The 25,221-nt window shown below is 42.2% G+C and overlaps 1 protein-coding gene across 1 annotated transcript in view; it reads right to left on the bottom strand.

Annotated features, from left to right (window-relative positions):
- The window catches only part of SVEP1 (sushi, von Willebrand factor type A, EGF and pentraxin domain containing 1), a 113,547-nt gene extending 99,575 nt beyond the window's left edge, over window positions 1-13,972 (bottom strand). The window contains exon 1 of the mRNA XM_065745238.1: window positions 13,392-13,972. Within this exon, the coding sequence (XP_065601310.1) occupies window positions 13,392-13,910 (519 nt within the window). The 5' untranslated portion in view covers window positions 13,911-13,972. The remainder of the gene's footprint in view (window positions 1-13,391) is intronic.
- Window positions 13,973-25,221: the final 11,249 nt, after the last annotated feature.

Genomic DNA, 25,221 nt, shown 5'->3' with positions numbered 1-25,221 from the left:
ACTGCAGAGCTGCATCACTCCACTCCTTCTCTCTGTATTTTTGTGTCAAGACAGAGCTGGAGAAGGGTCTGCAGGTCAAGAGGTGAGCAGCAGCTGCAGCCCCTGGGTTTGCTGATCAAAGGAGCTGAGGGGTGGTCCCTGAGCTGTCAGAGCTCAGGGAGGGTTTGGGCAATGCTCCCACACATACTGTTTGGGTTTGGGTTGGTGTGGTGCTTTGTGGAGCTGGGGGTTGGACCCCATGGTCCTTCTGCGTCCCTTCCAACTCAGGGTATTTCACGATTCTGTGGTTTTTTGCTTCCTCTGACCTCAACTCACTTTCCTCCACTCCAAAACACCTTTCCTCTCCAGAAAGTCATTTTGAAAGCCATTTTTTTCCCCACAGAAATTTCATCTGTTCTGAAACATCTGTTCACTTAACCCCTCAACGTGAAGCACACACAAAAATGACTCCATGTATTTGTCCAGTCCCTGTCAACTTCATGGATGGTATCTACATAAAGCTGTCGTGTTTTTTTTTCATGACAAGGCTTTGTGGTCCCTTCATAAATCCTCAGGTTCTTCAGTAAATAAAACTTAAGAACCCACTGAACAGTATCGGAAATTTAAAAGGAATGCAAAAACCTGCTTCTCTGGTATGAAGATCCACACATGCTTCTGATTTTAACATCAAACAAAACTAAGCACAAACCATAAATGAAAATAAAGTGGCGAATGATCTGTTTAATTGAGAACACGGCCCATTTGGTCATGACTATCAATAACAAGGGGTAAGTGCAAACAAAAGAAAACAATGGTCTTCATAATTGCAGAATAATTCATTGGGCTGCTCTTCTAGCAGCCTCTTCGACTCTTTTACCACCTCCTCATCGGACTGATCAGTCAGTTTCAGCAATACAGATCTCAAATAAAACATTCTTTTCACATTAGCATTATAACCATCTGTATTGCATTCAATCTCTGTTTGGTGTGTACAAATATCTGGCAGACTTGACATTTCCTCTGTGCCAATAACAGCCATTACAATTAAAAAATAGAGTCTTGTGCAATAAGAAGTGATCGCACAAAATTCTGCTCTAGAAATTCACTTCTCCAATGCAAAATTAAACACTCAGCAGTACAGTCGCAGCTACATCTAAAACCCAAATTCTGTGCCTCTAATATTGGTGTAAAGTTTGTAATACAAAATCATGGGATGAGCAGCACCCCGTTCTCATCAACCAGAGACCTGCCAGCTACTGAAGTGCCACAGCAATGACAGCGTCAAGGTTCTTTGTTAGTGCCTCAACTACAAGTACTGCACCTAATCCATAAACATTTGATCTTGTGCCTAATCCCTGTCCTTATTCGGTATTTGTCTTTTAAAGAGGATTTTGACCATACAGAATTTGCAATTCATATATCAGTCTACAGGGAAATAAACCAAAATGGGTCAATCTGTCCCACTCCACAAACTAAGCCATTGCTAACTGCTAGCATCAGTCAGCCCCAGTAACCTTGCTAGGAGAAGCTTTGCCTTAAAAGGTTTAAGTTGGAATCTAGCTTTCAAAATCACATTATCCAAGCATTAACTACACTGCTCTTTGTACACCATGTAGGGAATAACCTAAGGCCTACAAAGTGAGTATTACACATTGTAGGCCAGGAAGATCCATCACTGTACCTCAGAAGTAAAAAAGAAAGCCCTCCTTTACTGAGCCATTTATCTCTGCTGCACCAATAAACCACTTACAGTGAATGTGCTAACACCCTAGGAATTACAGAGAAGCTACAAGCCATGGGATGAGTCCTCAGTAGATGATTCTTTTTCCCAGAGGGTCACTTGTTCACTACAAAATAAATAACCAGTTAATAATATTACAAACTCTAAAGTAACAAAATCATTAATAAATCTATTTTAAAATGAATGAAATATGTTTTACTATACAAAGTGCTGCATAGGTTTGATCTATAATTTAAAATACAATATTTCTTTGGGGTGGGTTCAGAAGGGGACCTACGTGCCATTCACAAAGGGAAACAGCAATGCAAAATCCTTTTGTAAAGCTCACTGAGTTTTAAGCTTCCTCTGTTCTCATTCTTCTTGCAGGTAGAAAGTCTGAGCTTGGCAAGAAGACTTTATCTAAATGAATATTCTGAAAGGGGAAAAACAAAAGTCAGTACTGAGATCGACTCTACTGATGGAGTTGAGGTATCTTATCATCAAATCCTGGGAAATCCAAAGAAGGTTGATAAATTCATAGGAATAATGCAGAGCTAGGAAGTGGCATAAATTCCGTTCCCTGAATCACTGTGTACATATTACCCCTGTACATAGAAGAGCTGATACATGTCCTGTGTCCCCTCTCTAAAGCTACAAATGTCTTCTTTCTCCACCATCTCTTTTGGTCATTGCACACTGCTACTTCCACTGTTCCACTCAAGTTCTATCCTCTCTTTAGGTTTTGTTGCCCTTTTCAAAAGAGTAACTAAAAACGCTCCATGGTTAGAGATCCTGCTTTCCAATTGTGCCTTTCATCACTGTCTTCTGCACTACTACATAAACTCCAGAGAATGAGCTATTACTTCTATCTAAGAAATTAATAGAATATTAATAAAAAATTAATTTTCTCTGAATATTCACCTAGCAGGAGCTGCGTTCAAAATTTAGGGAAAAGACATGCCTACAGAATGAATCTGTGTATTTAAGCAGTACTGCAACTTAAAGGAAGTAAAGGAAAATAACCAACAAAAATAATAAATAAAAAGAAACCTAAAATGCAGCAATGTTGTGCTGGTCTAGTTCTTGCATGACAATGGTTTTTACTACAGTAACAAGTACTTCAGCAACAGTACTTCAGAAAGAATGCATGAACTCTGTAAATTACTCTCTCATGATTCATTTCTGAAACAAAATCATGTGCACAATCTATGCGTGTAGCTTTCTCTCATCTTTTTTCATCATATTCCCATATTTCACCTTTATGTAATGTCACGTTCTCTTGTATGTAACCATCTTTCCTTCATCCTTCCAACTTTTCCAGATTAAATGTGTTTTCTACATATTTGAGAAAGAAATTCTGTTTTTTTTTTTCCAATAACACAGTGCAAGAATCTTAACTAAGAAGGTAAGCTGTATTCTTTCAGATATCTTTGTAAAAACTCAGAGCCAGATCCTCTCAGTAGCAGCACGAGGTGCAAAGAATCGGCTATAGGCACAAACAGAAACACAGGAGATTCCCCTTAAAGAGGGGGGGAAAAGTTCTTATGGGTGGTCAATCACTGGAACAGATTTTCCAGAGAGGCTACACGGTCCACCCTTGGATGTATTCAAAACCCAAACGGACAGCGACCTGAGTAATCTGATTTTGTTCCCTCTTTGAGCAGGGAAGCCAGACCAGATGGTCTCCAGAGGTCTGTCCAACCACAGCAATTCAGTGATTCTGCAGTTTAGTAACATGAGGAGAATATCTGGCTTCCAGTTCTTAGTGTTTGTTACAAACCTAACTTTATTTACTCCTTTTATGGAATGGATTCTGCCTGTAATGCTTGTGCTGCATTTTCAAAACTTCAAATGCTGCTGCACAGTGAAAAAGTGGGATTTCGTGCATTTTGTATGGTTCAAAAAAAGGAGAAATCTTATCTCAGTCAGCACTTCAATCATGTTCAGATTGCGTAAGGGCTATTTATTCCCCCTACCATCAAAAAAACCCACAAACACCCAAGCAACTCACAAATCACCATTGTTCTCACAGTCACAGAAGCTACCACATACCATGCTGACCTAGATCCAGTTCCACATCAGTGCTGGGACTGCTGGGTCTGCTGATTTGAAAGTTTAGGTGGTTTGCAGTTCTGAGGTCCAAACCAGAAAAAACAGAATGCACCTATTTTCCACTGAAGTCTTCTGAACTGGACTTTAGAAGACAAGACATTATATACACAGCTATTTCCTCAGCTCTTGGTGCTGTATAAATTTTATCAACAAATTACTCATGAATGTGAACAGCTGCTGCAGGCCTCGTACACTACTATGCTGTGTGCTATGTTCAAAACACTGTCCTAACAGACTTCAGTTCCATTTGGTACATATTAAATCCTGATTTTCTTTCTCTCTGACCAACTGCTATTATTAACATAACTGAGATGTTACTGGATTTCCATGGTATGCTCCAGTCTTTTGCTAGTAATAAAAAATGGATTCTTAAATACTTTACTGTACACATGATTAATCTTCATGTATTTCTAGACCAAGCATTCACACCACTATTGATTGGTGCAACTGCCAAACATATTTTTTTTTCTGTGCTTGTTTTAAGCATTCATTATCCTAAAAAAAGCTGAACAGACTAATTAATTCCAACATTACAAGCACCAGCCTTCATGATCTGTCTCATCTACTGTCTGCTGCCACTGAACAATTATCTTCTGAATATCTAATTTTCTTCCAGGACTGCTGCATTCAAGGAACATGAACATATGGCTATCACTGGTAAGAGCTGCCTGAGCCCAATGGAGTGGGAGTATTTGGTACAGAAAAAGGACATGCAACTGGGTACCCTGATTCCCTGTTTGTGTCTGCTTAACAAATCACATAGCCTAAATGCTAGAACTTTTTACAGGCTGCCTGTCAGATTCAAGGAGATTTTCATCTTCCTGGCTGAAGTTACCAGAGAGACTATGAACTGGTGGGAATACCATGATTTTAACACAATATTTTGTTTCTAATTGCACTCACTTCGGAGAGAAAATGCTCAAAAACTTGAATAGGGTCCTGGTCATGTGAAAAGGCTTAATTGAGAATTTTAACATTCCAGTCTTGCTGTTTCAGGTCTTGACTTCAAGTCTTTCTACCAAGAAAGACACTGGGAAAAAGGAAGGATAATAACAATGTCAAACAACAATCCTAATCAACCTCACCTATATGTTCACATCTTTCAGATTTTGTTAAGGGCATGTTTTTCATGAGTTCAAGTTAGCTATTTCTGTTAGCTAAAGTGCAACACTGCTCTAATTTCCAGAGCTAGGGTGGCCAGAAAATTCCAAGCCATAAGCATTCTGTGTTGCATGCAAAATACTCAAATTCCAGTATCAAGTGGAACTGGAGGACAGAGGCAAAAAATGCATCACAGAATGTGCCAAATGTACTATTGACCAAATATGAAGTGCAGATTAAGCAAAGGTGTGCCACTGAATTCCTCCATTCATCAATGCTGAACGTTTATGGAGGCCAAGCAGAGGATGTGAGCACAGTGAGGTGGTGGTAGTGCAGACTGTTACAAGTATGACATGCAGACTCCTGTTCATTGCTGACGAAAACTCAGTTGACAGAGGCATCTATACTGAAAAATAGCATTTTGTAGCTGAGAACCTGCTGTATTAGAAAGTGTTAATGTGCTCTTTGTATCTCTTGTGTTTTCCATGGAAATAAATGGCGTTACTTTCAGAGTGACCTATGTATAGGTGGCCCAAGACAATCCCCTCTTCACTCAGAGCTGCCCCCAGACAAGCCAAAAGGTTGAACATCCGTGAATTACTTAGTAACACTACTCATTTGGCTTCGTGCCTCTGGAGGAAACAACATGATGAAACATAATTCTCTGTGTAAACGCTAACCTTAATGGATGAATTGTTGGGCCACTCTGGCAAAGGCTCTGAGAGAGAAGGACAGAAAATGGTTTTCTCATGAAAAAAAACCTCTCTCTGTTCTTGAAGTATTTACATAAATAAATAAATTACAAATAGTAGAGTGGTGGAAAGTTTATTTCATTGCCTTGTTACTTCTGCTGATGTATGAATGAGATGTTATTTCCCACTGTAATGTCTCACGTTTCCCACCTTTCCTCTGCTTCTGTATGTTGCACCAGGAAATGGCTAAAGGCTTTGTGATATTGGGTTGTAAATAATGGTGCCTTTTAAGAGAGGCTTATCTCACCAAATAAGCAACGCAGTGGATGCTGGCATAACTTTCTCTCTTTGCAACTCCAAATCTCCTCACCTCCTCAGCCAGCTGATAGAACACAGGTCAGGAAAGATGCTGATCACTGAGCTGTGTAGGTCCTTCCAGGCAGAAATGTCTCTTTCAGTTCTCCAGAGATAAAGGCCTTGACAACTGTTAGGTGTGATCTGATCATGAGACACTGCAAGACTTACAGTTAGACCAGCAGCATAGGAAAGCCAGCTCAAGGAGGCCCACAAATGCAAGACAAGGAAGAACTATTCAATAATGCAGGCTGATAGAGCCCAGTCCCCTGCTGGATCCAGCAAGAACAACCTTCTCTGTGCTGAAATGAGTATATTCTCCTATGGCTGTTCACTTTCTACAGAAAACCATTTTTATTTTATTTTTGTCTTTTTATGTTTAGTATATAACAACTCTTTATCAAGAGTAAAATACGCTAATACTGTTGGCATACGTGAAAGTTTCTCTCACAAGGATGAAAGCTAGACTTCAGATGACTACTTTAAATCACCTCAGCAAAATGCATCCTATTATTAAAATATACTTGTCCATTTGCACAGCTCCTTGAGGTCTTTCTCCAACACTGTTAACAACTTCTCAATTTCTGAAAGCCAGTGCACACAGTCTCCCACTCAAAGCAGATGAGAAAGTCAGAAAGTGTCAGCTCATCACTGCATCATTCAACTCTACTGCACACAGCATCACCAGGTCTTCACACGTGGAAGTCATTAAACCCCCTATGAAACAATATACTTGTAATGGTCTTTTTAGACTTAAAAGTCTAAGGACACTTCTCAGGAGAGTGGAAACTAGTAAAAATGTATGCACTTCCTGTGGAACTTCAAGAGTTGAATGGAGAGTAGGATTTAGACTACATCTCACACAGCTTCAAAGTCCTTATTCCTGCATATCTGAGGATCACTGGCCAAACTCACAGCAGTGCAACAAGCAGTAAGTCATGTCACAACAAGCAGCTCAAAATAAAAGAAGAAAGGAACTTGAATCTTCAGGTTCTTTTGAGGACTTGTTTGCCATCCTCAGAAAAAAGCTGAATAAGCAAATTTCTAGGCAAAAATTGAGCAAAATGTAAGGGTGAATGGTAACTTGAAAACTTCTGAACCAGATTTTACTGTTAGAAATGTGGCATGAAAATACTTTAAGTAACTTCATTTGATAACAATTATTTTATACGTAACATTCTGCACTGCTGTTACTTACCCCTAGTACTCACATTAACTTATTATTAGAATATATCCAGTGGTATAAAAACTGTGGTTTGGTAAGGACCTCAATTCTAAGAAGTAAAGAGCTGACATGTTCACACCACGAAAACCAATTATTTAAAAAGCAACACAGAACTAAGAACATTCACTGGTATTTTTGGCTTTTCATCAGACCTACCAGCCCTACTGCTTCTAGAGACACTTGAAGAAGAACATGAAGAATAAGGGAGAGGAAATGTAAGAGCTCGCTTCATCTCAGAGCCTGGAGTTGCATAATCCATCTATGTATCTGCAGCACCCTACATTCAATGAAGAGAGAGATGCTGGAATAAAGATCCTGACCTAGAATTGCCATTCAGGAGTTCTGTGCATGGGAAGAAACCATCTCTACAGGGATGTAAAACTGGAGTCCACCTGAAGGCAGGCTATGTCTCTTCTACATCTCAAATCAATTTAGTTTTCCCTGCAGAGGCAAAATAGTATCCAGCACTATCCTTCAGAGTCTCTTTCAGATATTTATTTTAATATTTTAAAAATCAAAAATTACTCTTACCTTAAAAGGAAGACAATAAACTGCTAACTTGCTAAATATCAGATTTCCAAATCACATACTTCAACCAAAATGTGAGATGATTTTGGAAGCACAAGCAGGCCAATTTAAATAAAAATTTTTCCAGCAGAGAAAATAGTTACTCCATTTAGTCCTATATATGATGTTACTCATAAAACTTTCTGCCAGTCCTGGCCAGGAAGCTAGAGAAAAAAAAAATGAATTACTTCATAAATTTTTAAGGTAGCCCCACTTCAGCTAGGTTAAATAACAGTGAACCCTGTGTGGATGCATATGATGCCTCTCACTTGGTTTCATTACAATATGAGACTGCAGCATGCACAACTGCTTGTCACAACCACCACGCTGATTAAAAGCAGAGTTCAGAGCTGGCACTAATGATGGCTGACAGGAACTCCACTCCAAATTTGCTCAGCAGTTTTATCAACCAGCTCCAGTGACCAGAGAGGTAAACCAGGTTGACTTCTGTTTTCTTCACTCTAACCCATAACGCAGACTCTGAGGCTGTTATCAGAACCCACAGAGACTCACTCCTGTCAAACAGTCCATCAGCTCCATCAGACCAAAGCCATCATCTGATATGTGAAGAACAGTGCCCAAGGCAGACTAGATCTCCTACTCTCTCATTATTAGCCACTGATTTTGCAGAAGTCACAGGAATTTAAATCCATAATCTCATGTTAGGTAAATAATCAACATGCATGACTGTAAGTGCAAGTCTTCTCAATGCAATGACTCCACTATTTTTTTTAATATATCCAACTTACAAGGTTATAAATTGTTTTCAATTTCTTCTTCAACGTTTTCTTAATTTCAAAATGAGATATTGAATTTGAAAGTGCATTTGAATTACAAGCCAACTGTTCCAGAGGGTAATAATGTCACGTCTTGTGCTTTTGTCCTTTTGACATAGAGAACAAACAAAGCCACTGTGGCATATTTAAACAAGCATTAAATAAGCATTAAAAGTGTTTACCCTAAATTGATATCTGCTTACATTCTTTTGAGGGCTATTTTTTTTCATGTTTGTTAATCAGATGATAACAGAAGACTGTACCTGACATAATAGTTAGCCATTTATCATGCTCCCTCAAGATCAGATTAGATACAAAAGCCAGATTTTATTGGTACAGACAAGATACAGTTGGAAATAGAAAACTGTGTCACCTCTGTAGGTGTTGTGACAGACCTTCCACTTACATATGCTACTGACTTCAGCAGTGTGAAGCTGAACTACAAAAGCAGAAAACCTAGTTTTTTAATTAACAACTATCACAACAACACAGAGCAACTCCCAAAGCCTTCCCCAGCTACTGTTTTGCTAAGTTACTTAGAACAATTAACTTATCTGTCTAAGCTGGGCTCTGCCTTTTTAAACTCAGACTTCAGCTCAAGAGCACTGCAACCTATAACTTCCAAGTTCAGTTTTGAAAAGAAAGAATTCCTATTTCAGTTGCACAGGAAGATTGTCTTCTTAGAAGAAGCAATTATTTTGTCAACAGGCAGCTACATGGAGTAGTTGAAATGTGTATTTTAATCTTTTCTTAGTCCATAACAATCTGGGCAGCTTCAGGAGATATATACTGCCCATGTAACAGTGGGGCACTCTTCATTCTGCTAGCACTTATGTAACTGTGACTATGGTTAGACTCTCAAGCTCTGAGGATGCATCATTAACTTGTACTCCAGCATGACAGTCTTTTCAGACACTTCTTTTTCACAATCAGTCTGGTGAGAAATGCATACTGCTCCCAAAAGGTGCTATGGATGCTGTTGGCAGTGGTTACCTCTCAAGATCAAATACTCCAACTGAAACAGCATTTTATTAAATCCTGCAGTGTGCTGACATTTTGGAATAGAGTGCCAGGTACTCAGACCTGGAAAGCTCAGCACTTCATTCCACTGAGTTATTTTAATTTTAGATGTATACCCTGAATGGCATCAACAATACTTCCTCAAGCCTACTTCATTTACTTCTGCTTCAGCTACTCCTTACTGTTGTAACAGCTCTACAGACTTCCAATATGCAGTACACAATGTACATAACATCTACTGCACATCGGTTGTGCTCTCCCATCAACTATGTGAAAAACTGAACCAAAGAGTACTTAAGTTTCCTGCCCTTCCTTACACTATTTCTGTTCATGTATGCATTAGCTGAAAGACCACTGCACATGAGCTCAAAACTCGTGATTCATACTATAACTCTTTAGCTGCGTATCACAAAAAAACCCTATTCATTCTGCATATTTGACTTTATTGCATGGAAGATACCAATAAGCTTATACTTTTACCCAAGCTACAGCCTCCAGCCATAAGATAGGGACTGTATCATCAATTTCACAGTCAGTGCTAACATCCTGGCAATCCAAGTCACAGAAACAAGCATCTCCCACAAAGTTGTTGCTTAACTCCAACCTCAAAAAGTAGAGCTTGTGCTACGCCAAAGAAGCTGTCATGTCATCATCTAATTTCAGGAGCAGGACACACGCGTTATGATTGGTACTCTCCAAAACTCTAGTTTTCTTACCTAGTTTCCTCTGTATTCCTACCTCACATGCTAACAAGTGAAACTAAAACCAGAAACCTCTAAAGCTGAAGAACAGTAGTCAAATAATAAGAAAAAGTTACAGCATCTGAGGGTTAGCCTGGAGGTCCATGAACTTCACAAGTTAATAGTAAGGTGTAGCTATATTTTACAGATGTAGAGAACAAAGTTTTAAGAGTAAAATTATAATGAATCTCTGAGATGAACTTAAGATAAAGCAAAATTGTTTTTTACCAAACCTGCAAACCCATACACAGTAGTTCAGCCTTCCTCATCATGGCACTGTTTCCTGCCTGCAGTCTTTCAATATACCTTGTAGGGTTCATATTCTATTCACTGGGCAGAAACGTCAAAGCGTGGCCCATGTGTAAGCAAGGACAGCTCTGACCAAGCGTAGAAAGGTTTCTTGCAGGATTTCTACAAAGCACCTTTGGAGAGGATGCAAAACTGCAGAGACAATGAGAACTCCTTTATGAAGAAGATGGACCTTGCAACAGTCAGTGGAACTGAGTAGCTCTGCTTTCAGGGAATGTTAAATGTGGCACTCTGCTGCCACAGGTTCAGTAACAGTAAATGCTAAGTACATCTAGCTCCCATTAATTTACTCCATACTGCTTCCAGGTCAGCCACTTGACTGCCTTGATAATCTTAGAGAATTCACTTCTCTCTCTCTCTGAGCCCAATTTTTTCACAAAAGCATCACAGATTTGAGTTAATCACTTTGGGACCTACCCACCAGCACAAAGGCTTCAGCACTAGGATTACATTAGGGAGCTACGTAGATGTGGCACTGCGGGACGTGGCTGGTGAGCAAGGCAGTGACGGGTTGACAGTTGGACTGGATGACCTCAGAGGTCATCTTTTCCAACCTTAATGATTCTTTTATTATAACAATGTGCTTTCCTTCATTTTCTGTTACTGCAACACTCAACCGATACTACTTCTGGGAGCTTGCCATGGCTTGCAGACACTTCTGGTTTAATTAATAAAAAATAAAAAAAGCAGAAAATTCTGGTTTGAAGCAGAAGAATCCCCACATTAAAGCACAAGAATAAAACTGAAACATTTTAGGAAAGTGAAAGAAAAAATTACTATTTTAACAAAAGACAATTAAAAACAAAAGACAACAGTACAAGAGTCCTTAGGGAACACCAACTTCGTTATACTTGAAATACTTCTGTAAATTTATTCCAGTAGTGGCATTTTAAACAGAACAGTCATTTTCTGAGAAGTCCTAGAAAGGAGAGTGTTCCCTGAGGCCGTAATTTGTCTTAGATGAGGAAGACACACTGAACAAACCACAGGACAGTGTACTCAACCAGTCAGCAAACCAAGCAAAACTTAACCTTGTTTCTCCAATGCTCTCCGCCATCATGTGAATATTATTCTTCCCATGTTCTTCTGAGACCAGAGTGTAAAATTACAGCAATGCTGTTATGCCCACAAGATAGAGCTGCACTCGTAAAACTAAATTGTAGGTTTCTGAACTGAATTTTTGTTTACTCCATTTGAAATAGATGATTAGTCAAGACTGTAGCTAAGAAAATACTGTTTCTTCAATTTAGGTTTTGTTCATAAGGGTATTTTTAGCTCGTATCATTAACTTTTCCACACAGCATCCCTGAGATGGATCTGCATCAAATCTTGATTGATTCTAGAATGAACATCTAACACTGGGATGTGTTTTCCTAGCAGAGGTTTTTCACGTGAACTCCGAGCACACTGGAAAATGGTATTCCTGCCTCCTGCCAAAAGTGAAGAGGATATCTCTGCCAACTTCTTAAGCCCAACACTGACGGACATCTTGCAGCTCACTCGTCAACTCCAAATTAGACTGTGTAAGATGTCTGAAGATAAATACAATCAGTGCTTAGCTACAGTTCGCTACCTGAAATCAGACACAAATAGGCCAAGTGGCAAGGAACAGCCAGGTTTCCCCTAGCAAAAAGGCTTCCACAGCAGACTGCCTGTCCACAACCATCTACTGGGAAACCTCTCCAGCACACACGAGAGGCCAGCACACACCAAGCAGTGCTCCACCACTGCCACGCCATAGGACTGCATAACACCACCACAAAGGATCCCATTCCAGCACCTGGAGGCTTTCCTGGACACACTTCTACTTATTGGTACATGACACACAGCCTGAGGGCACCTGTGCCAGTCATTAGCAATTAAAATAGTCACTTGATGACAGTATATAGATACCCTTGACTGCTGACAGCTATTGCAGAACCACATCTTGCTGCCAAGAAGCAAGGCAGATGCCAGACTTGACTCATATATATCTATCTATCTCTGTCACTTCTGAAACCAGGTCACAGGCTCCACGGTCCTTCAAAGTGCATTTCAGGCATTTCCTTTCCAGTCCAGCAGAGAACAGGGGAGCAGAAAGAACAGATAGTATGGAACAATGGCAATGAATGGCCCTGACCAGACCATACCATGTCCCACACCACCACCCTGCCTGGTGCCCCTAAGCACCACACCATGGGGAAGGTCAGGCACCACACTACCTCCACACAGATGACCACATACCCTAACACCATCGCTGCAGGCAGGACCATAAACCACACCGCTGCTTGAACACCACACTGATCTCCACACTTTGCCACCTCCGCACAAAGGACCACGCGCCAGACCCACACCACACAGAAAATCCTTCCAGTACATAGTGGGGGCTGCACAGAGGAAGGGGACAGGCTGTTCTGCAGGGTCTGTTGTGGCAGGACAGGGGGAAACGGTTTCAAACTAAGAGAGAGCGGGATATAAAGAAGAACATAAAGAAGACAAGAGCGGTGAAGCACAGGAACAGGTTGCCTAGAGGCTGAGAGGATGCCCGGTGCTTGCAGCCACTAAGGTCAGGCCGGACCGTGCTCTGAGCACCTGATGGAGATGCAGGTGTCTCTGTTCACCGCGTGGGAGCCTACACAGCCTTCAAGGGGTCCCTTCCAAGCGTGACTGACTCTACAAGCACTCCCCACCACCAAACAGACACTGCAGGATCACACAGCGCACCACCTCCACGCGGAGGACCTCAACCCCCCCCCCCCCCCACCCGCAGCCCGCGACGCTCCACGCGCGGTCGCACCCACGACGCCCCGCGCTCACCGCCGCCTGCTGGAAGGCGCCCTTGGTGTAGGTGCCGCCGCCGCGGTAGGCGATGGCGGGGATCTCTCGTCCCAGCAGCGCGCACTTGTGCTGCTGCGGCCGCCGCCGCGAGATGTAATCCACGCGCGGCACCACGTTGCTGCGCGAGGAGAAGGTGACGATGGCGACGCGCGTGGCCGCGGGCACCACGGGGAAGTCAGAGAGCAGCTTCTTGACGAAGCGCAGCTCGCTGGCGAAGTTGGCCGGCCCCACGCTCGACGACTCGTCCACCAGGAAGACCAGCTCCAGCCGCCCGCTGCGAGCCCGCAGCCGCCGCACCTGGCGCTTGAAGGCGCGGCCCAGCTTCTCCACTTTGCTCTCCGTCGTGTCAGGCAGCGGCGGCGCCGCCGGGGCGGGAGAAGCGAGAGCGGCCGAAGCGGGGACCGCCGCCGCCGCCGCCCGGCCCTGCGGCGCCGACAGCGCCAGGGACAGCGGTAGGGACAGTCCCCCCCAGCAGCAGAGAGCCACCAGGGGCCACATCGCGGCCGAGGGGCAGACGGCGGCGACCGGCGGCTGCTCGGCCCCCTGGCGCCCCGCGTCCCGCCTCCGCGCTCCCTGCCGCCGGCCCCCACAGGTACCCGCGCCCTTTAATCCCCCCCGCGGGCCGCGCCGCAGACGCCTCCCCCGCGGCGGAGGTGCCCGCCCCGCTCTCGGCCCCTCGCCGCTCGGGAGCGACACCGCCGGCTCCCTCCCCGCCCCGCCGGCCCGCCCCGGCCCGCCCCGATGGGTCCCGGCGGCGGGGAGGGGAGGGACGGGAGCCCCTTGCGCCCGCAGCCGCGTGGCTTCGGTTAGTAGCGCTCTGATTTGTCCTTAACCATCCCTCTCGCTGGTCAGCTCCGCGTCTCGGGAAAGTCCCCGATCAGCCGGGTAAACCTGTTGATGGCAGCTCTTTTCTCAGTATTTCTCCTTCGTTTTGCAGCCCTTCGCTGTTGTCGGCTTTTGTTGGTACATTTGCAAGTCAGAGCCCGCGTTTATATTTAATGGAATGACTTAGTCCTTCTTCAGTGCTGATGGAAAATCCAGCTTTGGCTGTCCAGCAATACTCAGATTCCACCGCAGCTGTCGAGGGACTACGGGAGAGGGTAGAGATACCGTTTAATTACATTAATTGTGCACTTTTGCCACGTTGTGCTTGACGTGGAGATAGTGTTCAGACATTCTCAGGGTGGTGTCCGTAGAGTGGAGTTTTGGTACTGAGGTGTGTGCTTCTCATGAGTTGAATCAGTTCATCTCGCTTTATGTGACAATGAAACTGCAGCATTGGGCTGCCTGGTGTTGCCCAGGTAGTGACAGGCAACATTTTGCCTTGAAAGGGGCAGCTGGGAGCTTCTACGACACCCCACGACCTCAGCAAATCGATTTCCTCCATTAGTCCTTTAGGGATAAAAGAAGTAGTGCCTCAGTTGAATTCACTGTGGGCTGAGTAATGATGCTGATGTATCTTGAAGCACTCCTCATCTGCAGTATGCCAAGCTAGAGATCATACCAATCTCTCCAGAACCCAGAAGTTATAGCCAAGAGGATGAGGTGAAAGTGGCTGAAATGAGTGGTTTCTGCAAGGTGCTCCTAGGTGAAAGTGAATAGTTGCAGTTATGACATGTTCCTGTTACTCCGAATGTTCAGGTCACCATCAAGATGTAATTTTCTCTAGGCCAGTTTGATTTACTGGCAAGGTAACTGTCAGTTCCATTGCTTTCCCCTATCTTTAATCATTTGTAGGACACAGAAGAAAAGGAAAGGATGATGACCCGGAAGCATTTTTAGCAAAGGGAGAACAGTTCGTGTTCGTGGTCATCTTCCCTGTGCACCACCCATACCCCTAGCATGAGAGGCTGCAACCAGGTAGGACTAACTTTGAAAATACAGCGATTAGTTTCAGTATCAGTGGTCTAATCAGTATTGAAAAGCTCCAAATTAACAGGGTACTTGTAAATTAGCACCTGATAACATGCATGAAAAGGGTTATTCTCGTAGGTCACACAAGTCCTGCATCTTGTACTGAGGCTCCTACCTCTTCTGAAAGTTGAATATGCTGTATGAGATGCCTTTATATGTAAGGGCAGCAAAGTGAAGTCACCAGTTAAAGACGTAAACACATTAGTCCCCTAGCTGATAGCAAAAATGAGTAAATAGGTGAACAGAGAAGCTCTGATTGTGTGCAAGACTGAGACCCTCCCATGGTGCTGATACAAAAAATCAAAGTGGTAAGTTCCCTTTAGAATTGTGGATAATTAAACTGCAAAAGTTTTCAAAAGGAATGATTGATCTGTAACCAGTAAAAATCTTTGCATGTGTGTTCTTCCATGTGCGTGGTGCTGATAGCTCCCTTTGTAATCACTGGGACTCAACCTTTGAGATGCAGAGGGGAAATGCTAAATAAAGCATCTTATGATACTGTGAAGCATTAGCATTTGTAATGAGCACAATCTGGGTGTATGGGGGAAAGAGTGGGGACGGTGTCCAAAATATTCCAATGTGCTCATGTTGTGATTTGAGCTGAGAGAACTAGAGAATAATTCCTGGAATAAACTGAATTTAAAACATCATAGGTGCAGCCTGCGAAATCCTTGGGAAGGCATTTTATCCAAGGGATTGTGCTTGCAAAATAAAAGGTTGTCTTGTCCATGGTGGAGGAGGAGGTTGTGTGCGTGTGAGCGTTCACTGTATGTTCACTAAGCTTTTCTGAAAGCACAGTTTCCAGTGGAAATCTCCATTGTAATGAAATTGCCTTCTCCAAGCCTCCCTGCCAGTTCTTTACAAATCCTTTCCATGTTGATATGCTTAAGCCCTCTGCTTTTGATGGTCTTTTCCCTGTTGTATTCATGCATATTAGTTGTGCTTTGGTTCATGCTGATCTGTAGCAGATGGGGAAGTAGAGAGCAGAAGAAATTTTTTTTCCCTCTTTGAGCATCCCTGAAGGTCAAAATATCTGCCTTGGGCTTCACTACTTGAGCAGATAATACCAAATTCATGTGGCTTGTGGCAACATTGAGCACAACAAGGCAGCGTTGGGCTGTGACTCTATTCCATTTCAAAACAGCAGGTAACAAAAAAACCACTAGATCTTGTGGATAAAGCGCTCTTGTCATGTGCCAAAAGAGAGCTGCCTTCCTGACAGGGGTTGTTTAAGAGCAGAACTTTACAATCACATTCCCTATCTCTTTAATTATCTTATTAAAATCCACAGACTTCACAAATTCCAGTAATTCTTTGCTGTCTCCCCCCAAGATCATATGGTCATTTAACACCACTCTGCTTACTAAACAAAATCTATACCCCCAGTTAAAAGCCCTTCTGCAAACAAACAGTCTGAGGACTGCTGTCCTTTAGCCAAATAGCTTTTTGGTTAAATTACTCAGTGAAACGTGGCCAACCATCTTTCCAAATATGGAGAAGGAAACCATTATATTCCTCCCCCTTCGTGTTCCCCCAAATACAGCTGGATGAAATACATCCCCGTGCTCAACCCACGCAGAAGTCATGCCTGCAGAGGCAATGCCACAGTGTTACATACCCTACAATTTTTGGAGAAATGCAGGTCAGCTTTGTTTTTACTGTGAAGATGTTCTGTTAGTGACTTTGTGCCATGTTTGGAAACTCAACTGCAACTGAAACACTGCTTCCATTGCAGGAGCTTTGCAGTGTTGTAAGTTGTATCTGAGCAAGAGATAAAATAACAGTTTTCGAACAGAAATAAAAACCTGATGTTACTTAAGCTTATTCTGAGTCTCCCTTTGTGCTCACTAGAGCATCCATCTGGGGAAACCTCACACAGTACAGAGCTAGCCAAGCCAGACATCCTTCCTTAAGGATGAAAACCCGTAGTTCAGGATTAACCTGCACTGGCCACTTCCCTTGTACATATCAAGCAGTGTTTCATCTGAGGGTGCTGAAAAATCAGCATGAGGAGCAAAGCTATCAGGAATAGAAATGAGGACTACTTGCATTCTTAGAAAATGACCTCTGAAGTCTTCCTACTGGGGATCCATTAACACTGTAATAGGGAAGAAGTGCTCTGAGGGCTGTCACTGCTAGATGGTGTCCAAAGTCTTCCTAGAGAGGAGGTGGAAGAGGAACAAGGAGCTATGGGAAGTCACTTCCTCCTTCCTCCTGTAGTTTTGGAAGGGCAGAGAGGACTCAGGTCCAGCTCCTGAGTACTGGAAGGTGAAATTTTCCTCAGCCCTAAAACATCCTCCCAGAGCAGCACTGGTGCCAGTGGCTAGCCTACCTACAGCCCTAGTTACAGTTTTAATTTGCTGTCTCCAAACTATGACAAAGAGCAGGATCTGCCCTTGAGAGCTCTCAGCAGTGGGTTGTACTGCTGGAACACATTGCTTCAGCAGTTTCTAATCATTGGATATTATTTTTAGTAGCAATGGTGAAAGGAGTACGGAGAAGAGATCAAGATGTATTTTACATTTAAAACTGAGGTACTGAAGCTAGGCAGTACATGTCTCAGTAATAGAAATTGAGTGATTTTTTAATTTTTTTACTTTTAGGCACTGTCCCTTCTTGGCTCAAGCAGAATATGAGGCAACTTGCTTGGAGCAAATTAACAATTTTTCTGTGGAAGTAATCACTCTCTAACAAAAACAAACAAACAAACAAATAAAGAGAGATTAATCTTTTAAATTATTGCTTGTTTTATCATTAAAATGCTAGGATAGATACATACTTTGGAATTCATTCAAATACTAAAATATCACCAGCTTTAATTATTTTAAGATGAATTGTTTAGGACTAGAAACTTGAAGTTCAGACTTCCCACATAAGTTGTTTAAACACACATAAATTGAAAGCAGTCAGTTTTGATTTATGCATGCAAATCCCATTGACACCTCTGGGAGTTCTGACACAGACTGAAGAGAGTACGTGGCCCTTAAATGAGGGCAAAGTGTCTGTCCACATGACTTTGGAAAAAGATTATTACGTAGGAGGAGAAGAGTCAGACTGCCAAAAGTTTCTGCTTTCAGGCAGAGGTCTGTAAAGGGGATGGGTGTTTCAGTCTTCTGCAGAGCAAACAATCACTTGAACGATCCAGGCAATGGGTTATTAGTTCAAGCTATAAAGAAAGAAAAAAAACAAGATTCATATTGCTTTGCAGTATTCAGACAGTGAATTTCATCTTCACTTGTAGACAAGCCTAGTGCGCACCAAGAATATATTATGACTGGCTTCCAAGATTAAAAACAAAACAAAACAAAACAAAAAAAGAGAGAAAGAAAGGAACAACAGAAAAACAAAAGGTAGGCAAGATTAAAACATCTGCTAGTCTTTGTCTCCACAGCAGATGTTGCATACACTTTTAGGCTAAGCTCATGAGAGTTCAGAAAACAGACTTTGCCAGTTAAGCACAGAGTCAGGACACTCATGCTGAAGTGAGTACATTTTAGCATATTCTGTACCCCAAAGTATGTGTTGCTGATTTTTGTGAAGATCCAGGCAGATACTAAGGATGAGGAAACTATGAAAGGCATCTTTGGTCATAAAAGACAGGAAGAGACAGGTTCAGATGCAGGGAAACTGGAGGCTTTGAAAGCTCTAGTGTAGCAGGACAGAAGATCCAGGCAAAGTCCATGGGATTAAGTCTGTTCAGGAGTTTTATATTTTTTTCCAAAATAAGTTAACACCCTCAAAATGCAATTGTGGTAGACAGGCTCTTCCAGGTTGCTTTTTCTTGCTGCAGAGTATAATCTTGAAACAGAAAAGCACTGGCAAGCTTATGTTCTATTTACTATAGTGTTCAGTCTTGTCTGTTTTACATGGTATTTATTCTCCAGTAACCCAGTAAGGTAGGACTTGCTGTAGAAGAATCAGAATACATTTCTGAATTCTCTTTTCAGAAGAAGATCTTATGTTCAGTTATTTGGAGCAGTTCTTTTCTACCAAAACTGAAGCTCACGAGTTGAGAACTGTAATTTTTCTCTGTGGGTAAGAAAGGAATCAAGTCTCCAGGGCTGTAGCATCCTCATTAAAGTTTGTACGACTTTCATATCACCCAGGAAGATCAAATCTGTTAGATGTGCGCTTACGATGATGTGATATTCTTTTCACTGTCAGACAAGAGGTGATTCTAGCCTAGAAAAGTGATTAACTGAAAAGTGATAGGCAAAAGAATATGGCAGATAGGAAGTCATGAGAAAGACAGAGACAATGAATATGGAGCAATTGTGCCATTGGTTCTAATGCAAAGATTAAGTGTCATTATGTGAAAAAGTCAAGGCTATGATTCAGAAGGAGGTGCTGCACACAACAGCATGTACCTAAGCAAGTGAACTCCGAGCCATGTAATGCTGCAGACACCAAAATTTTAGAGTGAGGACGAACAGTGAAAAACACTGCTTAGAAGAACAGTAATTTAAATAATTTAAGATATAAAATTTAATGATTATTTAATTATTTTACATTTTTTTCGATGGCATAAAAATCCATCCAAAGCTTTACAACTGTGCAAGTATATTGCTTCCCTCTCTGAAATCTTAGAGTTTCATATCCCAGATTTTGCAAGAGTGTTAACTACACTTGCTGGGATTCAAATTGCTCCCTAAAATGTGACATTTGAAGAGAGGATTCAAAAGCAGGCAGAACCTTACTCTAGCCTTGTGTGGTTGACGTTGCATTCATACCACCCCACTTTCCCTTAGAATGAGATTTTGTATGTATATTACTCAGAATATTATTTTGAAATAAAGCCAGACCGAATCAAGGCTGTAGACATGAAACTAGAAATGAGGATGGAGAGCCCTCAGCACCACAGTTCCATGAGTGGGAAAATAAAAATGGCTGAAAAGGGAATGCCAGCCTGCAGAAAAAAAAAAGATAAAGAGAAAAAAAAAAGTGTGAGTAATCAACACTGAGCTCAGTATGCTAACAGGGGAGCAGAAAACACTGAAATGAAAGCAAGAGCATTGGCAAAGTCCAATTACTTCTTTCTGAGTTAAAGGAGACAGTACTGGGACATCCCAGCCAGCAGTTATGTCACAACACTGGGACAGCATCCGCCTACCTCCTGTCCCCTTCTAGACATCTGCTGCATATTTCTGTCCGGACAGGAGGTACTCCTATCTCCTCAAGAGCTCACAAATCCTTGATTGAACTTAGGCAGTCTGCCTTCGGCAGCCTTTCAGGAGTAAAGACAAACAGAAAGGAGGACGCATTGTGTCTTTGATTGCACTCAATCGCCCACTTGAAATCACACTTAGAAGGTATTTGTGTTTGTGACTGTTAAAGAAGAAAGGTAAGTGAACTTAGTGCTCATTTTAGAAGTCTGATATGTTAGGCTCGTGTGAGTTTGTTTCTAGCTGAAGTGATGTTTAGGGTATGTCCTCTTAGTGTTAACTGTCCTGAGTGTCTCCTTCTCTGTGTGATTAACGAAAGCTAAATAATACTAAATGTCAGCCAAAAAACAAAAACCCAACAAACAAACAAAACCCCAACAAATAACATCAGGATCTTTAAGCCGAGGCTCAATGTTTTGGGCTCCTTTCCATCCATATTCAGGCATGACTCCCAGCCATTACTGGTGGAAATTTTGCCCAAGCAAGAGTTAAGGAAGAAAGAAACCCCTACATTTGATTTTTTTTTTCCTGGAAATCAATAAAACCAATAGAAACATGACAGTTGACACCATTTCAGAATTTCAAATCTGAATCTGAAGAGAATTACCTAAATGTTACAGATGTTTTCTGTTGAGTGAATAATGATCCTCATCCACATAGCTAATGGCCCTAAGGTGCATGAAGACACATCAGCACTGTGGCAGAATGTCTGCTTTGTGTGCTGCCTCTGTCTTTGAACTCTGTAAGTAACCATGCTGTTTTGTATCCTGCTATTTACCTTTTCTGAGGTCTTTTATTTTGCCTCCTTATCACAAAGATTTGCTTGCAATTGTGTCAGTAAATCAGTATTGTTGGACCTCAAAGGAGATGGAATGTACACAGAAACAGAGAATCCCATAAACATATGGGTTTGAAGGCACCTCTAGTCCAATTCTCCTGCTAAAGCAGGTTCCCTATATTAGGAAAGTGCAAGCAAACAACCTCCTGTGATACAAAAACTTGGTATAAAAACAACCTGGACATAGAGATTGCCACCAATTTATATGGCATCCAAACCAGAACAGGCAAAAATGTGTCTTCAGAAAGTCTAAACAATTCATGGAAGACAGTTTATTGTGGAAATATAAGTGTGTAATTTTTTTTTCCCAACTATATCACTATTACAAAGGAAAATCAGTGAGTGATGGAGAGTGATGGAAGCCCAGCCTGTTGCCTGAATACATGTGATGATGGATTGTGAGGTCCAAGGGCTTAAGACATCAATGAGAGATGACTGTAACATTGCTAGCCCTTGCAGAGAGCAGCCTGGCTCATGCCTGGACTCCATTTGAGCATTTCTGTGATTCTTGGGCCACTGAATAGGTATTTGTTTGTCCTGTGGGGCTTCTGGGAGCTGCTCTTGGTACCCATCCACACAGCTCTGCCTGTGTTTCCCCAGCTCTGCCTGGCTCAGGCAGCTCAGGTCCTGTGGGGTGCACTCACAGCTGCAGAGATGAGTGGTGTGGGGACAGTTTGGTCCTTTGGGGCAGCCGGTGGGTTTCTTGTTGAGGAACTGGGACATGACTGCTTCCAGCCTGTCTGTCCTTCGCACTTCATGGCAACCTCTGGAGCACCAGTGCAGGGAAGCAGCTTTATGAGCTTTGCTCTCCCAAGCCCACTGCACATCCTGGGGTCATGAAGGCGGTGTTGGACTGGACTTGCCCAATTGGTCAGGACAATGTTTCCTATGTGATCCCTTGTTTGCACTTCTACAGCTATGTGCTGTGAGTGAGGAAGCTGAGTTATACCCTGCGAAGGGGACAACATAGAGACCATTTAATACTTGCTGAGATCAGACAGCTATAATATGAATAGTTCTGTCGTGCAGCCAGCAAAACACTCAAATGATGGCCTGCAGGATGAGCCTGGGCTCACTGTGGGCTTCCAGTGTGTGTGCACTGCTGCAGGTGCTGTAGCCAGTGTGAGGAGGCTCATAAAAATCTTTGTGGCCCTGTATGGCCCAGTGATGTGCTGGCAGCAGGACTGCTGCAATGCTCCTGCTGCTGCAGGTCAGGAGCACCGCCCCAGGTCCACCCCCCTTGTATAACTTGGAAATTAATTTGTAAGGAGATTATGACGTTTACAGTTTAACCAAAAAGATATAGAGAAAGGAGTCCTAGAGGGCTGTATTTCCAGCCTTCAGAGAAATGTGTTACTATATACTAGCATACGGCCATACCTCTATTTCTCATAATATTCATTCAGTGATGTTCAGGTTCTTTTTCTATGGTCCCCAACTTTCCCAAATGAAAGAAGTAGACTTCATCCTTTCTCATGAAATGATGCAAGGACAGTTATGTTTGGAAAAGCAAGCAAGTTAATCGCTACACTTTATGTGTAGTGCATGGTATAAGATTAGCTGGACGCTTTGCATTAAAAGCAGAAGTACTAGTATGAAACCAAAAAACATCACAGTTCTGTCACCCGTAGATTAAACTTAGGAAAAAGATATCAAAGAAATAAGGTGAATACATTCTACTCTATCCTATACAATCTGTTTTTTGTTATCAGTGGGAATTAATCAATTTTTTTTCTCCTAAAATTGTTCAAGGCATGCAAATGTTAAGTCATGTTGGAGGATCATGTCCATGTCATACTCCTTCATTTTGTAAAGCTGTGTACTTGGTGCTCTGTTCTTACTACAGACATTCTTAACTGAAACTATTGTTTTAGGAAACTGTGATTTCATTTTGTCTGTCAGTCCTGTGTTCACTGAAGTTTATGCAACTTCCAACCATGTTTCCCTTTGCATTAGACACCAAGCTTTGGGATATAGTTTGCTGAAGGTTTTCTGTGCTCTTACTGTATTGTTTTCTTCATCATTAGTAAAGACAAAGACTGTCTCTGTGTTGAGCACTGTGAAAAAGGAAAGAGGCTTGGAAAAGGAAGAGCTTTGGGTGAGGGCAACCAGTGGAGCAAACCTTCATTATGCTTCAACAGTTTTTTACTCTTGGCTGTATTAGGTTACAGAGCTGTTATCAGGGCTATGTGCTAAATACAGCTTCATGACCAAGCTCAGTTCCAGCTAGAACATACTGCTGCTCGCAGCTTTGCGATGTTCATCATCAGTTTCAGACCCATTTTCGACATGACTTTAAATAGCCTGGTGGATTCTCTCGTGGACTTTTTAAAGAATTGATTTATCAGCTTCAAGTTAACCTAGATCAAGCCCCTTAATATCATAGGAATGAAGTTTAAGCATCTTTTTTTACTAGAAACATGGGATGGAATCACTTAGTGTAGCATGGACGTGCATTTTATACCCAGCAGGCTATAAATAGAGTTCATAAATACCTGCTCACGAAGTAGGGGGAAACACCAGAGCTCAGTAGTCATGGGGTAGAGACCAAAGGCCCTGAATCATACACTGTGTAGAAAGAAGTACTTTGGTTCTTTTTTGCTATTTTCCACTCATTTGTGGTTTCAGTTCTCCTCCCAGACTTAATGTTTACATTTTCCCTCTTCATAATTTTTATCTATACAAAAAGCATACGCTCCTAATTTTGCCCATCTTTTAAGCATATCAGTTTAGTACCTTGACATCAGCACACACTAACCAGATTCAATTCAGCCTCTTCAAAGAGCTTCTCCAGTTCTCTAGACGTCAGGAAGCATCTGCACAGACCTCTACTTGAGAGTGGACACAGGCTGTTCTCATATGTACAAAGACAATTTATGGATACGCCTTTAAGATGCTATGATTTACAGAATTGATTGTTGGATACAATCTCTAAAACATCTTCCTCAACAGGCCAGAATAAAACATAATCAGTTTGAAACTTCTTTTTAAGAATCAAAACAGTGTCTCATTTCATAGAATCATGGAGTGGCTTAGGTTGGAGGGGACCTTAAGGATCATCCCATTCCAACCCCCTTGCTGCAGGCAGGGTTGCCACCCACTGTATTGGGTTGCTCAGGATACCACCTAACCTGGCCTTGAATGCCTCCAGAGATGGGGAAGCCACAACTTCTCAGGGCCTCAGTTTTGAGATAAGGGTGGTAGTATGGGTCTGTACCCCGATTAGGCCATGCACAAGTACAGGTAGATGATGAGAGTTGCTTTTCCTTTGTCCACCAATGCCATGACCCCATCGTAGAAGGCCACGAGATGGGTCAGGCACAGTCTGCCCCTGGTGAAGCAATGCTGGTTGTCTCAGATAATCTCACAGCTATTTAAATTTGTCCTTTGCACCGAAAGCTATGTACATAGCTTTCCTGTTCATGTACAATTGCAGATAATTGCAAAATAATTTCACCAAGAACATGTTTAATTAGAGGTTTTTATTTGATTAGAGCCAGCCCATGAGCTACTCTCGATTGAATATCTGGTTAAGGTGTTTACAGTGTATATCGCAGCATAAGGTTTCAACTGAAACGAGATATTTTCAGAAATAATTATTTTGTTCCTTAATCCTTTGTCTGCAGGGGCGTATACTGTCTTCAATGTCTTTATGCTAAAAAATGGTTAGCTCTGCAGCAGTGACAGTCTTAGATACCAAATTAACAGGGTGTATTAATTGACTGAGCTGTACCTGTAGTATCTAGCTATGTGTATAAACACAGAGCACACCAGGTTTACTAGGTCATCGCAGTTGCAAAATGGTGATTTTTACTATGTATAAATTCACTTTTTTTCTCAGCTTCCAAGGCCTAGACCCATGCTACTACAAGTTTACTTTCCTTCTCTTTCTCTC

Source organism: Cyrtonyx montezumae, unplaced genomic scaffold, assembly GCF_038088225.1.
Source record: "Cyrtonyx montezumae isolate F1298 unplaced genomic scaffold, pur_monq_1.0 scaffold_34, whole genome shotgun sequence".
NCBI classification, from domain to species: domain Eukaryota; kingdom Metazoa; phylum Chordata; class Aves; order Galliformes; family Odontophoridae; genus Cyrtonyx; species Cyrtonyx montezumae.
The sequence above is the reverse complement of the archived record's forward strand: the minus strand, read 5'-3'. Positions and strand labels throughout refer to the sequence as shown.